We start from the raw sequence: 18100 nt of genomic DNA on the forward strand, positions 1-18100 counted from the left end.
TCTGCTAAGAATTCTTAAACATTTCTCTAAAATAAAAAAAAAAAAATCTAAAAAATGTCAATGCAGTCTAAATCTTTTGAATTTCAGTCGATTAGAAAAAGAGTTTAATACTAGAAACACCCCCTGTTCATGTAAATGGACAGAACACAAGATACTTAACCATGCTTCTTTTTCTGTTACATTAATGACATAAAACTACAGCAGGAAGTCACAAACAAATGTACTGCAATAACTTCTACCTTTAAGCAGTTTCCTCCACTTGCTTTAGAGAAAGAAGGCAATGGAAATTAACAGCTACAAAATATACTCAACAAATAATGCACAAACTCTAAACCAGCTACTCCATTATTTCAACAAGTCTACAGGAGTTTCAGCGGTTAGCAGCTATGAAAGACTTTATTTTAAAATATGCAGAAGCTTTTATCAACTGACATTTAGTTAGACAGTAAAATGCCTAATAAAAACTTAATGAATTCACTATTCAGTTCCTGAGAGTGTCTGGCACATTGTAGTAATGTGCTCATTAAGTAGAACAATGTTTCACTCCCTAGACTAAAAACAAAAATTCAGAATGTTACTTGGAATAAGTGGTGGAAGTAGCACACAAAGAACTTCCACTACTTATGCTTTTCAGCTTAACAGCAAAAATTAAATAGTATATATACTTACTGTGTAATTGAATTTTGTACACTCTTTTCATTTAGAGTCATTCCTGGAGGTGGATCATTTTGCAATGCCAATAGTTCTTTTTGCAATCGTTTCTATAAAGAAATAGTATAGAATGTTTGAAATATTAAATAAAGTTCAACAATAAACATGCACACAAAAGTATATTTTGTCAACTATAAAAAGGTTAAAATAGTTTTATTTGAAAGTTTAATTACAAAGTGATACTGAAAGGTGAGAGAGGGAAGATTCCTCTCCTAAAAATTAAACTGAAAAGTCACAGGCCTTAAACTTACTTCTTTGGTAAAATGCAATAGCAGTTACATTTGCAATAACATTTGCAATACTGCTAAGTGAAGAACTGTTGTGTTACAAAATACAGAGGTATCCATGACTTTGTAATATGACAACGATGTCAATCAGACCCCTACATCTGACAAAAAACATGTCATCAGCTCTACAATTAATTCTTTAAGATTTTAACAGCACAACTCTTCTTTCTCTAGATAATTTAAGACACCGCTACCTGGCATCCGTGCTAGCCTTTGTGTTGTTCTAAGTCATCCTGGAGCACAGAACACTAAAACTACATGACATCAGAACACAAATTATTTTATAACTGACCACATCTTAGAACCTACTGAGCTGTAGTGTTTAGAAAAGCGTTGTATCAGTGGCTCAGGTAACAACACTTACCTATTTTGACAGGGATAAATCACTAACTGAAATCAGTTGCTTCTGTAACAACTACCAGAACTGTTTCTTACAATCTATGTAGCTAGGGAAATTCAACCTCTGTGAAGTGCTATCATGGGCACAGCTTTCAGAGTGTATTTTGTCCATGTAAGCAGTTATACAATTTGTTTTGTCATTCCCAAGCCATCTAGATAACGGGAAGTTCAAGGCTTTCTCATTTCTTACTCTTCTTTTTTTTTCTGCAAGCAATTTTAAAGTTTACTGCCTATCAGTCCACCTCCATCTTCAAAATGACCATATGCTCAAAAGGAATAAGAATACACGGTCTGTAGATTTAGTATCTAATTTTGATTGAATATAATTTTTTTTAAAATGTAGGTTTATCACACATCTGTAGCTGGTTTGACTAATTTTCCAAAGAATGTTTCTGGTGGTTAGCAGAACTTAAAAATCCACAGGGGAAGATAAAGGGCTCATTTATTAACATAGAAGTGATTCAGTATCTCATTTCATCTATGAAACAGAACTAAAATAAATTCAGACAGAAAACTCCTAAAGAAAAGGCCCTCATATGTTGACAATTTACATTTTGAAATAACTTTGTTTCTATCAAGCAGCCCTGAAAACTTGCTTTGGGCTTCTATTTTGAAAGTTCCTACCTTGAACTCAGATACACACTTTAAAGTCTTTTATTTGCAAGCAATTAAACAAATATGTTTTGAAGTAAAATGTCATGTCACAAAAGACTTTCAAAGGCAGTTATAATTGGCATACAGATATAAACAAACTGCAAAAAGCAAAGCTGGCATTTTCTTAAGAAAGTTACATACATTGCTAACAGTGAAAGACACATTAGATTCCTGGAGTTCATCTCTTGCTTTCTGCACAGTTTAGGAAAAATTCAGATCATCACTATTATTAAACTGCAAAAGAACAATTTTCCAAACCATTTTACAAATATTTAATTAGAGTGTCAGAGGTGTTTTCAAGTCAATTCCCTTTCCAACATTTTCCAAGACCATCAAAAAAGCCTCAGTGGCGGTGAACCTGGTTATGCTTTGTCATATAGATCATCATATACAGAAATATTTTAGAAGTTCAGAGATGAGAATCTTACAGGATACAGAAAACAGAAACTCTTTCCCTTCAAGAACAGATTAGGTAAAAAAACAGTAAAGAACAAGTGTATACGAAAACCAACTATACACCTCTGTCTTCATAGAAGACCATAAAACCTAGTTTAAAATTAAATTTAAAACAGTTAGATTAAGGTATCAGTATCTGATCAAGCATAGTATCTTGGAATGAGGAAGTTTTGTTTCTTTTGTATCCTACCAATTACCCCAAATTACTGACACAAAGTATCCTGTCAATGGAAGCTTGGACCTTCAGTCCTTTTCTCCAGCAACAGTCTTTTTTTCAGCCTAATGCAGTCACAGCAACCGTTTTATCCATCTCACCAGTGCAAATATACTCTCGCCGATTGCTTTACAGCTTTTCACTTCTCACATAATATTTATGGTTCCTCCTAAAAGAAACAGTAACCCAAGGAGCCGAGAGGAGGGGGAGGGGAGGAATCTTAAAATGCGTACTTGATCAGCAGAGTATTACTGAAGTGCTTTCTTCCTCTGATCTTAAAGTATTTGCCAACACTGTTATAGGGGCCTGTCCATTAAACACAAATACAGACAACACACAGTTTCTCACCAGTTAGAATATATATTTTATATATATATTCTATTTATATATATAGAGATTCAAAAAAATGCATCCCAGAGAAATAACAGGAAGTACTATTTACACATTGGGTCAAAAATATCACAGTAAATAAAATCATATTTCTGAAGACAAAAGGAAGAAATTATCACTTCCAAGTTAGCCCTTTCAAGCAAGCATCAATGTAGGTTCAGCTGGACTTGAATTTGCAGCTTTCAGTGAGAATATCAATAAAAAAACCCCATCCATGTCATTCCCATATAAAGCTGAAAAGAGCACATTCAGTAGAAAACAGATATGTTATCTATTAAGCAAAAGAAACTCAACAGTAAGTCCCTCCGAAAAGCAAGCTTATACCATTGCTAGTGTTGTAACAAAATGAAAAAAAAAAAACTTGGGGAAAGAAATTTATCACTTTGAAATAAGGGAATCCACAAAGATTGATATCCAGTATGAATACCTGTTATACATAAAAAATTCCAGTGTAATTCTGATTAACAATAAGTTCCTAGGCATAGCTCCATGCTGGAAAGGTAGGGAGGGGATGTAGAGGTCAAGAAACCCACAGCTCCTCTGGACTTGTTCTTCATTCAGAGCAATGTCCTAAACAGGACAAAGTATCAGCAAAAGGTGTTACACCCTTCAGCCTTACTGTAACCACTCCAGCCTTATGCCTCCCTGAAGCATCAGCTGGGTTCTCCGTTATAGTATGCCCTGACAGATTTAATGCATCTCAATGTTGCTCCTCTTAAGGGTAAGGTGAGGCAGGGGGAGGGAAGAAAAAAGATCCCCAAACATCACGCCTCACAGTGAAGATGATCTAACCCCACAACTGCAGGCAATCAGGACACAAGACCAATAACTGCTATTAGAGATGGCACAGAATCTTTTCATTCTTATTGTCTCCAGCTATACTGATTATCTTGGACAACTTCTCTTCCAATTAAAAGACAAAAATACCATTTCATGATAAATTCCTACATTTCTCCAGTCCCCATAATGACATGAACTCTGAAAGTGTTAAGACAGCTTAAGGAGAAAAAGTGCTTTTAAAGATTTCATAAGTATTATTCTAGCCACTACAGATAGAAGCAAGGCAAAGTCTCTACACAAAGAGAAGTATTTCTATTACATCAAACGATATACATTTAAGATGCAATGCTTTTGTGAATACAAGCCCTTATTTGGCTTTCTTTCCATTAAAATAATAAAATATGGTATCTATTTTAAAACACTGCTATTCTACTAACCATACCATACAAGTTAACCATACCTTATCTAAAGAACATAGCTGGGTATCTTTAATATGCTTTCAGCAGACATATTCAAAATTTCGGGTTTTTTATCAAGCATCAACTCAATTATTTCTGTACAGACTAAGAAATAGCAGCCTATAACCCTTTCTAAAAGATATTCAAGAGTACTCTATAGCAACTGGAACAACATTGTAGAGAGTATCATGGTCTATTTAACAGAATTCATGCAAATACTAAAAAAATGTTATAAGAGCACAGTTAACTACTATGTAGAAATCCTTTCTACATAAATAAATCATCCTCTTTATTCAAATGTTGGAATGTATTGACCACCCTCATGGTGTAAAGTGTTCCTTTTATATCTTTCTGGAATACCTCATGTTCCAGTTTGTCTCTGTTGCCCCTTATTTTCCTACTGTGGCTCCATTTACCCTAACACCGTCCCAGTAGGCTATTGCAGGCATGAGCAAGACCTTCCCTTTGCCTTCGCTTTTAAGGCTGAAGAAAACCAATCAGTCTCTCTTTGTATGTCATGTAGTTCAGCCCCCAACAACCTTGGCGGCAGCCATCTGTTGGGCTCACTCCAGTACATCAACAACTTTGTCGTACCAGGGCTCCGTGATGTCAGTACTCCAGATGTGTTCTCCAGTGCCAGAGTGTGGGGAAGAATCACTTCCCCAAAGCAGCCAGCTACGTGCTTGCACACACAGCCCAATAAGCAGCTAAAGATATTTATACAACGTGGAAGATACTTTTGAAAGATATTTTGAAGAACTATTTTTTTTTATTTTCCCTCTTTTTTACCACAACTAAAAAATAATTTGTCCCATGTTGTGCCTCATTATACATTAAACTAGATTATAAGGAGCCAGATATTGTTTAAAAGGAAAAAAAAATCTCATACATTCAGCCCTTGAGGCCAGATTCATAAAGTTTAATTAGGAAACAGAGCTTCTAGTTACTATAGTAATTCAGAAAACATCTAAAGTTTAAATACAACAACTTGAAATTAATTCCTCTTCAGTGTTTAACAATATTTGTACTAGCTGACCAAAGTGGTTACAAAGAATGCTTATTTTCTCAGAGTAACTACAGTAGACTTCAGACTTAGTGTATCATGGACGTATCCAGAAACACACTCTTAGCTTCAAGATAACTTGCCCCTGTACTCTACTGGGCCAAACATCCCCCCCTAATCAGACACCCAGTTGAAACAAGAGCGACTTTACTGCAACCAAACTACAACTGCGATACCTCGAGAAGTGGTCTAAGTGGTTCATAAGGGAAAAAAAAATAAAAAATTCCACTGGTTAATATTTTTGGTGTGCTTATTCAAACGTCATACTAATACAAATGAACATGTTAAACCTACTGCTCCTCTTTCAGAACAGTACTGCACTATAAAGGGAGAAAATCACGTTAGTTCAATGTGATTCTTCTTCCGAAATTCATTTTGTCTACTTTTTATCTAGGCAATCACAAGTTAATTGCCTATTATATTCTATAGGCATTAGAGACTATTCGGTCCAGTGATATCCAGAAACCATCCCTTCCATATCAGAAGAATAAAAGTAGTATTTATCATCAGGAAACTCACACGAAATTATTGCCAAAAACACTCCGACTCAGTTGCTTAAACACTTAAAGAAAAAAAAAAAACAAAAACCCAAAACTGACCCATACAGCTGAATCCCAGCAACTGACATAATATCCAGTGCATAAAAGGTATTGAATTGGTCCTTTTTGTTTGGCATGATTTGTTGTTATTTTACGTATGTGTCATCTGTTCTTTGCTTTCCTTTTCTAATTACAGGCTCAACTTTTTTACATCTTTCTAGCTAGTTATAAAACCTTTCTTAATGCTTTTCAAATCTGCCAATTTAAAACAATGAACTATGGGTAGATTTCACTTCTGCATGCTTGTTTCTTTCTTTCACAGAAGTTACTTCTTTCCATTTTTCTGTTTTCTACAAAGGCTTTTAAATCTTTAAGTCACTAAATGGCTCACATAGCCATACTGACTACACACAGCTCAATAAGCAGCTAAGGATATTTATACAAAGTGGAAGATACTTTTGAAAGATATTTTGAAGAACTATTTAACTATTTTTTTTTTATTTCCCCTCTCCTTTACCACAAATAAAAATGATTTGTCCCGTGTTGTGGGGACAACATATTATTCCTATATTTTTTCCATATTGAGACAGCTTGCCAGCATAAATTTGTATTTTCTTCTAGAAACTTGTAGCCCTTCAACACTATCAGGAGTCATTATTTACACACCTCCAACTATACCATCATTACTTTTACTTTGGTTTTTTTTTTTTACCATGATTCAGGAATACTTTTTTTTTTTTTTTTTTAAATCATAACCAAGTTGCTTTTAGCCTCTCAGCCAGCTCCTTTAAGTCAAAATACAAGTTAGTGCAGCTACTCACTCTCACAGTAACCTCCAAACATGTTTTCCATACACTGATATGCTCTTGGGTGTACTTGCTGTACTGTTCTGTTCATATCACAAGACCATCTTTTCAATATTTCTGCCAATACATCATAAGATTTCACACAGAAGCTCCCTTCCTGCTTACCCACTTTCTATTTAAAGACACTGCAAAAGAAACAGAGGACTGCAGTCATGGAGTCATAAGGAGTAATAGATGAAGGATGCACTACAACCTTAAAATGACAGAAAGAGGGTTTTATGCTTAAATATTCTCTTAATACAGCTTCCAACTAAACCAAAACTAGCGAGTATCAAATGGGTAAAAACATGCACTATCTAGAGTGAAACAGAACAGCAGAGTAGGAAGACCAGAAACCCAAGACTGGGTAACACCACAATCCTTCAACTACAGGAATAGTTGATGAAAAGGGTGGATGTCTCTGAAACCAAAATGACTTAATTCATCTACCTCTATAGGAAAGGATGATTCAAGGATGTAATCAAAGAACAAAGCTTAACGCCCTTCCAAAAGAAAGTTTATTCAAGCATTTGGGAAATGACTGACACAGCAATGGCTTGTGTTCTGTTGCTAATTCTGTCAAATAGGATTTGTGCAACCCCTTCAGTCATCCTCCACAGATTTTCTAAAGTGTCAAGCTCATAAGACTTCTGAAAGCATACGGAGCAATGAACACAAAATTAACTGCGTGTCAGTAGAGTAAAATTCCTGCCAGCTCCCCAAGCAGCTAACAACAACCTCTGTCACTGCAATCCTGATAGGCAGCACTGTCTGTCATGGTTCAAGCTAAATATTTCTCCGAAGCCAATAGCTTCTAGCACCTTTGCTAAGCGAAAATACACACACTTTCTCCAAACCAACACATATCTTACTTGGCCACCTCTGGAATTGGTGTGGTAACATCTCAAATGTCACAGCCGAGTTCTCACTTGTGCTGATTCACAGTGAACCATATGAAGAAGAAGGCAAAGCAGAAGCATATAAAAAGATGCAATATGTAAAAGAGGGAGAGGGTAGCAATTTAGAACAGGAGGACATTTGGAGGCTGGCAACACGAACTTCAGAATGCACCTCCCAGAATCAGATTGGTTACTGTGCACCACTGAGGTCGATACTATATATCACACAAATGCTTAATAATACATATATATTATCTCACTGGTCTGTTCCTGTCAGCTACCTCAAAAGGCAATGACCTGTAGCTGAAGCATATGACAATATCACCATCACATTCCCCAAAACCAAGGAACTTTTTACTGACTCTACCACAAACAGGGATCACACCCATGGACACATAGGCAAACAAGGCTTTAACCACAATCCCCCACAATGCAACAGTGCAATCAAAGGTATTTTCCTTCCCCGCCATGAAAATCTACCTAGCTTTTCTAAGTATGTGAAAATTACCTTCCTAAATGCTTTTAAAAAGGAGTATCACAATAGCAGTTGTATATTCTAAGAGTTTTCAGTCTAAGTTCATTGTCAGAACAGCTTTGCCCCTCCCTTGGAAAACTGGAGCCTAGAGAGTTAAAATTTAACAAAAATACGTGTGCAGTGCAAAAGCAAGATACCCTTAGTTATGGTCACTACCAAATACTAATTATGTACATACAGCCAACAGATACTGAGATAGCCAATGAAACAGTTTCTTATACTTTATAATTGCAGTGGGCAAAGCATACATACATACACACACTGTTACACTGGATCTGTTGACTAGCAGTAAAATATTAATGCCATAATCCAATCAAGTCTGACTGTGTGCCCATACTCCTGGCTTATTATCTCCTCAGAGCTGAAAATACAAGCTTTAGGAAGGTAAATGAGATAAAAAAAAATCGATTATAAGATCAATGCATATACTCAATTATGTCATCTTTACAATTCTTTAAGGTTCCACTTCTTGCCATTTCAAGAAAGGCTGCACAAGATGTGCAGGGTTTTGAATAGGTAGTATCTTAAATGGGTAAACGAAATTATGAGCTTAGTCAAATACTTCATCTAGAAAGAAGCCTTATTAGAGACCTGAAAGTCTATTTTGGAGACTTTCTATTTATTTGTTTATTTTAGAGAAAGAAAGGAAGAGAGATAACAGTTGAGCTGATTAAACCAAAAGGAGATTCAGTGTAAGACAGGATATATTAATGGTGGTGGTAAGAATCTGACAGAAAACAGCTGGGGCAAAGGCAATTTCTCCTCTACCAGTAAGGCAGAAATGTATCAGTAGAGGGAAAAGCAGAAAATGGGCAGTTTCCACTCATTGTTGCTGGAGGAAATGTTCCATCATCACATCTTCTCTCACCACTAAAACAAGCTGTGATGGGCGATTAAGCTGGAATGTGGTAGCCTTATCACCTGGAGTGGTAGGGACTCTGCTAGCCAAGGTCAGTTAGGGAGTATCCTGAGGATATGAAGAAACTGAAAGATGGAGTAGCAATTTTACAGACTAGGACACCTGAGCGTCCAAAACCTCTGCACTTGAATTTTGTTAGGAACCTCCTATTTCCATGCACTCAAATTCCCTTTTCTTTGTTGTGATGATGTAAGAAAGGAGTACCCCTCCAAAGGCCAAGCCTTCCTAGACACTGAAAACTCAAATCTCAAATCTTCTTGGAAATCAGAAAAGGAAAAAAAAACCAACACATAAATAGTTAAAAGTTAAAAATCAATCCCACAGGGGCTCCATTCTTATATTTTATGCCTGTAAAAATACTGCACCATAGAGAGATCTAACAATATTTCTTCAGTACCTACCAATATTCTCTTCCACACTCAAAGATTTAAACATACCCAGCACGCTCTTAGCACAAAAGCACTGTCAGTCCTATGTTGAAGCCCTGGTAAAGAATTTAAAATTTCACTTACAAACTATAGCCTGTTGCCCTCCACCCCCATTCAAATACATACAAAATGTTTCACAAAAAAACATCCTTTCTGTTCTAAAGAAATTTTTGCATGCAGGAGACAGCCTTTTTTTCAAGCAGCCAGTCACTGAAAGGAGGCAAAGAGTAACCTTGCACCAGAACAGGAAGAGTTAACAGGCTGCAATAGAGTTGTTACAACACCACCATGTCGTTTGGCAAGCAAAACTCTTACTAGTCTGTTACTATAACCCACTAGCCTGAGAGAGTAAGACCAGTAACAACTCTATTTTCAGTGTTTTGGTTCTTCCATTCACACATTTCTTACTGAAAAGTATCTTAAATCCAGAATACCAAGTCCTAAATACTGGGTAGATGTCCTACTTTTCTAACAAAATTCCTCTACAGAAAATCATTTTTAACAGTGTAAGTACGGCTGTAACAAACTGTATGTTACTCTCTAATTAGAAACCTAACTTCAAATACTAAAAAGCTCTCAAACACAAGAGAAACAAGGTAAAGATTAAAACTAGTGACGATTAAGACAATATAACCTCCTACAGTCCACCTTTTAAGAAAAGATGAAACAGTTCCTACAAATTAAAAAACCCTTTGTTTCTCAAACGATCTGGTGATTCAAGAAAGCTCCTGGAGAGTATATCCCATTATTCAGGTGAAATCATTTGGTTCAGACTCCCAAACTCACTTGCTTATCACAATCCTGGGTCATTTTTCCCTAATCAAGGTTCTAATGGTAACACTTTAATCAAAGCCCAGAGGAGGAAAGAAAGATAATTGACTGGATGTGCCCAGGTAAAGCTTCAGCAAGGCACATAACAAAACAGCTTCACAAAGCACATCAAAAGATAAAAAAAAAAATAATACCAGGATTTGAATTTGAAGAATTGTTTTTCAGTTTTAGCTATTTTTGGCTGAATATCAGGTTTTCAATCTGTACTGAGAACGCAGAAGCAGATTAGTCTCCTCCTTCTCATTTCTAATAAAACATGTTAACATCTGGCAACCCAGTTTCTAGTGTTGTGTTCTCAGACCAGCACATACTTCAGGTCCCGAATGTCAGGCATTTTGCACATTTCTCTCTTTTTAAAGGAAACAGAAGACAACGTATGAATCTTTTAAGAAGCTACTTAGAAGTAAGATTACACCACTAGTTTCTTGCTTTTCTAAGCATTTAAAAATGTCTTTAGGTTATGGATTGGAGGGGAGAGGGATTGAGAGGAAGGACTGTCAGTTTCTCTATTTGATAACAGAATGTTGTCTTCACATGCTCCAAGATACTCTAAAATATTTGACCGGAAGGTCAAAGCAACACAGTTCTCTTCTAAAGGGAATAAAATGCTTGACTTAAACTCACTAAGAAACAAGATCAACCTGAAATCAGAACTACAACATAATTTAAAGATAAACAATTAACCACACAGACACACAAAACACACTGTACTCCACAGTCTGAAAAGCTTCCAGATAATCAAATTTTGTACAATGAATCAGTCATTTTAAAACAAATAAAGTGAAATCCACTAACGAAAAAAAAAAATTAAACTGACAGCTAGTCATCTGCTTTACAAATGCAGTCATCAAATTACCAACGCCCAGCACAAGCTTCACACAGTATTAAGAAGTCAAACATAAATAATTTCGTCTTTTAAGGACAAAAGTCTGGCATTATTTGAACTGCTTCAGTTAAAACAATTAATTTAAGACAATATCAAGGGCTGGCACAATGAGGGCAACCATAAGTCTACCAGGGAGTTTCTCATTCTTATAAAAACCATTTCAAAGGTTGATAACCAAGATAAAATGCTTTATTCTGGGGGGAAAAAAAAAAAAAAAGCCTTTTGGAAAGAAAAGTCAAAATATTGGAAGCTGTAAACTGTAACAAGATTTAAATACTCATCAAATTCATATCCCTAAATATGATGGGGAAAGAATTTCTAACTTAGGAAACCTCAATCCATTCATGGTCCTTGTCCTTTCTCATTATTGGCCGCTCATTTCTTATAAAGAAGAAATAATTCTATATGAACAAGTAGCATCAAAATCTACAAAGTATTAAAATTCAAGCAGACTTTTAGAGAAAATATTTGCTATACTCTAGTAAATTATTATCAACAGTTATTGATATGTTAAGCGATTTTTTTCTTTAGGCTGATCAAGTAGCCTTGTTTAGTTAAGTTGAATAAAAAAAGATAACAAGCAACTTTGTATTCGTAATCGCCCAAGGAGAAACAGAATTATTTTTAACAGCGTACGAAAGGATGAATAGCTAGTATTTTCCATCAGATCATTAATCATCAAAAATAAGGTGTCTCGCATTCCTGCTCTACCACTGTTAACTTCTGCCCTTTTTTTCCTAACACATGAATACTGCTCCCAAGGAGGAAAATCACAGGGTTCCTTCTCCTCTTCCCCTGCCACTCCAGATCGATATCTGTTTCTCATTCAAGTGATTAAGGTCACCTCAGAGGAAAAACAAACAAAAAACAAAGGAAAAAGCTGCAAAAGCTGGCACAGATTCCACAATATGTTTTGAAAGCCCTCAAATATCTAAAGCGGGCAGAAGACAGGCTGCCTGACCTTCATTCTATCACTAAAGATTGCTTCCTGGCTCTTCTTTCAATAAAATATTTAACCTATTTACAAATGAAATTGCAACAGGTTTAAATGAATGTGTAATATTGCCTCTTCCTTCCTTCAAAAGGCAAAAAAACCAACCCCCAGCTGACAATTCTGTTGCAGTCCCTTCACTACTTCAAAACCACGCAAGATGTACAAAATTTTCAGTTCCAATTATCAAGCAAAATACCTTCGTCATCGTCTCCCCAGTACTTTAGCCTGTAAACTCCTTTAAAGTTTGTTGGTTGTAAACCAAGGCTATGTAAGACACACAATCATTACATCAAACACATCTGTATTTGCTGAATACAAATGTAAATTATCAGTAAGATCAATGGAAGTTGTGCCTTCTATCATATTAACCGGGGTAATTTAATCACAATCTCCAGGGAGTTCTCACCAGCATAGTCTATACCCATCTATTATATACTGAAGATCCTTTAGTCTGAAGGTAGAATTTTGTGCAAACAATTACACAAAGTCCTTGATCACCAAGCTTCACACATCGTTCGAGCTAAACTGCTTTAGCTTATTAATTACAATCTCACAGAACTTTCCAAGGGAGCGGCACAAGACAACATTCTCTGGCTTTTGCAAGTCTATTGTTTTCTCTTTTCCCATTCTCAGAGCTTTCACAGCTAGACCTAAAAGCAAGTACAAAACATTATTTACAACCAACTGGAATAACTATTCTTTACAATAAATCTGTCTGCTTTTATTTTCCCGATTTAAATAATACACATATTCATCAGATATCAATGTTCCATGCAACAGGAGGAAAACAATCATGGTTTTCTATGTTTTAGCTGTAGAATTGGTCTATTTGAAGAAAGATCTGCTGACATCACTCAGGCACATTGGTTTCAGTAAACTCATCTGCCACCTCTTTCTTTCTCAGAAGTGAATTCTTCTATTCCAGCTCAAAAATTGTGCAGTTGCTGCACAGCAGTGTTTCCCAAAATTCTGTTTACACAAGCAGATACAAAAATAAGTAGGTGAGACTCCCTACAGCCCAATTTTGATTTTATTTATCTTCACTGATTTAAAAGACTATAAATTTATAAACTTCACTTGATATTCAACTCAATTAAAAAGTTTTTTTAATAAAATCCCAAGATAAAACTAACTCATCTTGGTAATGTAACTATAAATTTTGCATTGATCTTATTCTACTAGAGCATGGCTAGATGTCCAAACTTATATGCCATACATCAGTACAGACTGATAACTGAAGGTCACAAAGGACTAACAACCTCTTAGTGGAGGAGAAATGTTTTATATTCTCATTCTGGTATCAATTATGGTACTTCTATTTTTCAGCTTAAAAAAAAGAAAATTGGCATTTTTATCTTCAACTGTATTTCACCAACGGCACCACTAAATACTTCAAGTTGTTATTAATTACCAAGAATTTCACTGTTTACATCCTCAAATTAGTTATGTAATTACAGTAACCATTCATTTTACCTTCATTTTTTAAAGTTTTTATTTGAAATAACACAAATATCATCCTGTACTGTGACACTTAGAAGTACAGAACACACATGCACCATCACTGAAGTTCCAGTTAACCGAAAGCTTTCCTCACTTAAAGTTGGGTTTGTTAGGGTTTTTTTCAAAGATATAAATAGTTTAGATTTTTTCCTGGACAACGCTGTAAAGAGAAAACTAGTTCAAAATTATTATATAAAAATATTGTCCATATTGCAGAAAAATTAAGCAATAAACAATTGTTTTATGAACAGCTGGAAATACAAAACTTCCAGTGAGACTAGAAGAGCAGGTAAAGAATGGAACAAAGAAAGGTTTAATCAAACGTGGGAATATCCAGAGCGTAACATTTTCCTATAATGTTATTACAAAAATACCCCACTAGCTGAAAAAGCTGGGGTGACACTTGGGGGAAGCTTTTGTATTGCTACTGGCTTGCATTTTGCAAGAAAAGCTTCTGGTGACCTCAGGCTAGCAGAACTTCTGCATTGTCACCTAGTGCAATTATTTTATTAAATGCCTGTTTACAAATACACTTTGAAAAAAAATCTGTTGCTGCAGCAAAACTTTTTAAGCAGCACTTTTTGTCATTATCTGTGCATGCATTTTGATAGCGTCCCACAAACAGGCAGTTTTCAAGGGCAAAAGAATCCTGATAACATACATACGGTGAAGGCTAACATTCTACACTCCTTACTAAAGCTGCGTATGTGATTAATTGCATTAGCTTTGTATTTAAGCAGATTTAAATATATACATTTACAAATCTCAAGTGTCTAAAGAAAAGACCAGAGGTTATTTTGTTAATAAAACGCAAACGTAAAACTGCTCCCATAGAAATTATTGTGAAAGCTGTTTAAATATGCCCAGTCATAATTCAGGGTTTGAAGTAACTGGGTATTAAAAATGAAATGAGGGGAAAGGCAAATGGTAGTAGTTAAAATGTCAGCACTATGGATAAAGCCAATCTTCTGAGTTTAAGATGCAAACAGTTGGCATCTATGGGTTGAGGGAAAGGCCTTAATTATCTTACACTTTGTACAGCAATGATCTATTTTCCATACACTTTCAACTGAACTTCCTGGGTCCTAGTTTTCACCTGCTCTTCTGTTCTAAATGCAACAACTGTTTACTGCTTATTTACCACATTTTAATGTTATCTGTAGCTTTAAGATTCCAGTTTACTGAAGATGCTATACTGAATTTTCTAAAGCAAATTCATTCTATTCGCTTTCTGCACAATCTTGGGCTTTTCCTTCAAGGTTTGTTTGGGGGATTTGTTTGGTTGGTTTTAAGCAAATGAGAATTTCTTTTTTCTTAAAAGTTACACAGACCGGATTTAAACCAATCTAGCAATGTCAAATTAGTCCCTACTTTGGACAACACAGTGATTAGAAAACAAGACACAGGATTTTGTCAACATTGGCTTCTATTTTCTGAAAGAAGAGGATAACAGAAAACTACCACTAAAGAATGTCTACACGGACAAAGATCACAATACATTTAAATTATACATGTAAATGCTCATAATCCCAAGTTTTACAAGTTAGTGTGCATCAACACTAACTGAAGGGCAGTGGCTCTTCAGGTTAATGTTCATTGCCATTAGCAAAAAGAGGCGATTTATTAGTTTCCAAACTTTCCTTGTAGGCTAACTTAGAACAGGCTGATCAGATAACTCAAGCTTTAAATTAATCAGAGAAACCTCAGTGGACCTGTAAAAATAAGATGTAATTAATCTAGGGCATCATACATTGCTATACAAATTACGGCAGTTTAGCAAGTGACTAAAACTTATTTGATGTGACAATATAACATTTTTATCTGAAATATAAGTAATATTGCCATAATGGTATGGTGATAGTTTACTGGTATAGTTAGAGACTGCAATCGGTTGCACAAATGTTTCAGTTAAACCCTGGCTATTTAAAAACACCGTACATGATCAGGAAAAAAAGGGCGCCTACTTTTTATGTCAGGCAACTTACATATTAAATGTCAGCATTAATAATAATAAATTAAATTATTCAGAACCCAAACCCACTTAAAATTATATACAACAGCTTCCTTCGTAAAATTTTTTTCACACTGAAGAATTAAAAGTTAATTAATGGAAGAGTTGTAGCCTTGAAATCCTGATTACCTGGCAAAGTGTCAACTATCAAGAAACTTAGTAGTTTTACAATTTATTTACTAATTTTCCGTTTAGGCCTCCTGTTTATTAAAAGAAAATACCAAACAATTCCTTTTCCTACTTCCTAAACTACGTGACTAAATTAGGAATTTACTAAATTTAGGAAAAGTCACCAGAACATTATACAACTAGCAACATATGGATAAAGAAGCTCCATAAATTTCCTCGAATCTCTTCCTTAACAGACAACAGAACACCATTTAAAAAAAAGTGTAATCTTACAGCTGGTATTTCTAAAATGAGAGCAATTACAACATTACAGTTTCCGTAGCCATGTTTTCAGGAAGTGAGTATTGCCTCTTACTTTTAGGCAAGATTTGTCATTCACATATCTTAAGCAAACTCATTTAATCTGTAATCATTATTTCACCTTTACAGAGGGAGCAACAGGAATGAGGGTGAGGCAAGCTGTAGAAGGTCATTTACCAGCCAGAGACAGCAACACAACACAGGTTTACGAAGTCCCACAGAGTGCCTCCTTCAAGTTCCACATCTGTCATTTTCCTATAGTTTTCACACAGTTTTATAAAAGACACTACTTAATAAATTATTGCCTCTATTTCGCAGTTACACTTGTGGAAGTCAGAACATCCAGAGAACAGCTTTACAAAAAAGCATTTGCCAAATAGAGCTGATAAAATGGAGGCAGATCAGACTGTCTAAACTACTGCTAAACGAAGAAGTCTGTACAGTATGTTTAAGTTCTTGATCCCATTTTATTTCAATAACCCAGAAAGACACACCATGGTTTCTTTATGCCTCTAGACTTCAAGAGCAGAATTTTTACTCCATAAAGTGCAATCCTTTGACATTTTGACTCTTTCTAGCTATGCTAAATTCAGGCTACAAGGACAACAAAACTCACTTCATCCAGTTAGTTCACTCTTTGTCAGCTGTCCCACTAGTAGTAACAAAAAAATGTACGTTTAACTGGACCAAAATGAAAACAAAAAGAAGGAATGAAGCAGCAGTTTAAGAAAAAAAACAGTAGTGTTATACCATCCAGATCTAAATACAAAATGGAAAACTGTAAAATTCAAGGAAATGCAGAGCAGTTACAGGTGAAACAAGGAAAGACAGGGGCCATGCCACAAATGCTAGCGATCTTTTATCCTGCCCCAGTCACAATAGATCACTACCTACCCGGGGCAGCACATAGGAAAAGCGATCCATTCTTACAGAGCAATTTCTGTAGCTATTATTTAAGAACTCCCTCGGAGGGAACACGAATAAATAATTCAGCTAGAAATACTTGTCAAGCAGCACGACGTTTCATGCTACCGTACCTACAGCAACACCACCCATCCAAGCAAAACCGGACATTACCTGCCCGCAGGACTGATACCACAAGACAATCTCATTTACAGAAAAATATAAAAGAGAGAAAAGACGACCCCACGGGCTTCTATCTCTATGGCTTGGGATAAAACCCGCCTGCCTCAGGACCCTGTGCCCAAGAATTACTGTGTGGTAGCCCCAGAACCGCCCGGGAAGAGGGAGTTGCGGTTCATACCCTTCGACACCGTGGGGGGGTCTCCGGGACTCGCCGCCCCCTCCCCGGGCGGTCAGCGAAACCCCGGCCCCCTCGAGCCCCCCTCTCACCTCCCCAGGTCGCGGGGGCTCCGCTGACCACCCCCTCGGTGCGGCCTGGGCCCGGCCTCGCCCCTAAACGCCCTCCTTTCACCCCTCAGCGGCTCGGCTCCATCCCTGCCGCGCCGAGCGGCTCCTTCCCCCTTCGGCAGCCCCACCACCCCCCCAGAAGCCGCTCCGCCCGCCCCACCACGCACACAGCCCGGGAGAACGGCTCCGGGGAGGCGCCGCCCCTGCCCCGCCGCAGGCCCCTCACCTGCATGGACGCCATGATGGGCCCGGCCCTCCCCCTCCCCTCCGCGCCGCCGGCCGCGCGCCGCCGAGACGCAGCACCCCCCCGCCCCGGCCACGTGACCGCCCCGCGGCCCGAGCGCGCGTGCGCGGCGGCGGGGGGGGCGGGGCTGGCGCCGTCGGTTGGGGGGCGCGGAGGCTGTTAACCCTCTAGGGCCCGTGCTGGAGCTTTATAGAATCATAGAATAACCAGGTTGGAAGAGACTCACAGGATCATCGAGTCCAACCGTTCCTATCAAA

The 18100-nt window shown here is 37.0% G+C and overlaps 1 protein-coding gene across 1 annotated transcript in view; it reads right to left on the reverse strand.

Annotated features, from left to right (window-relative positions):
* UBE2W (ubiquitin conjugating enzyme E2 W) overlaps nucleotides 1-17894 on the reverse strand; it is a 31916-nt gene extending 14022 nt beyond the window's left edge. The window contains exons 1-2 of the mRNA XM_069854272.1: nucleotides 17826-17894; nucleotides 670-761 (exon numbers count right to left, since the gene is read on the reverse strand). Of these exons, the coding sequence (XP_069710373.1) occupies nucleotides 670-761; nucleotides 17826-17840 (107 nt within the window). The 5' untranslated portion in view covers nucleotides 17841-17894. The remainder of the gene's footprint in view (nucleotides 1-669; nucleotides 762-17825) is intronic.
* Nucleotides 17895-18100: the final 206 nt, after the last annotated feature.

Source organism: Phaenicophaeus curvirostris, chromosome 3 (genome assembly GCF_032191515.1).
Source record: "Phaenicophaeus curvirostris isolate KB17595 chromosome 3, BPBGC_Pcur_1.0, whole genome shotgun sequence".
NCBI lineage: Eukaryota > Metazoa > Chordata > Aves > Cuculiformes > Cuculidae > Phaenicophaeus > Phaenicophaeus curvirostris.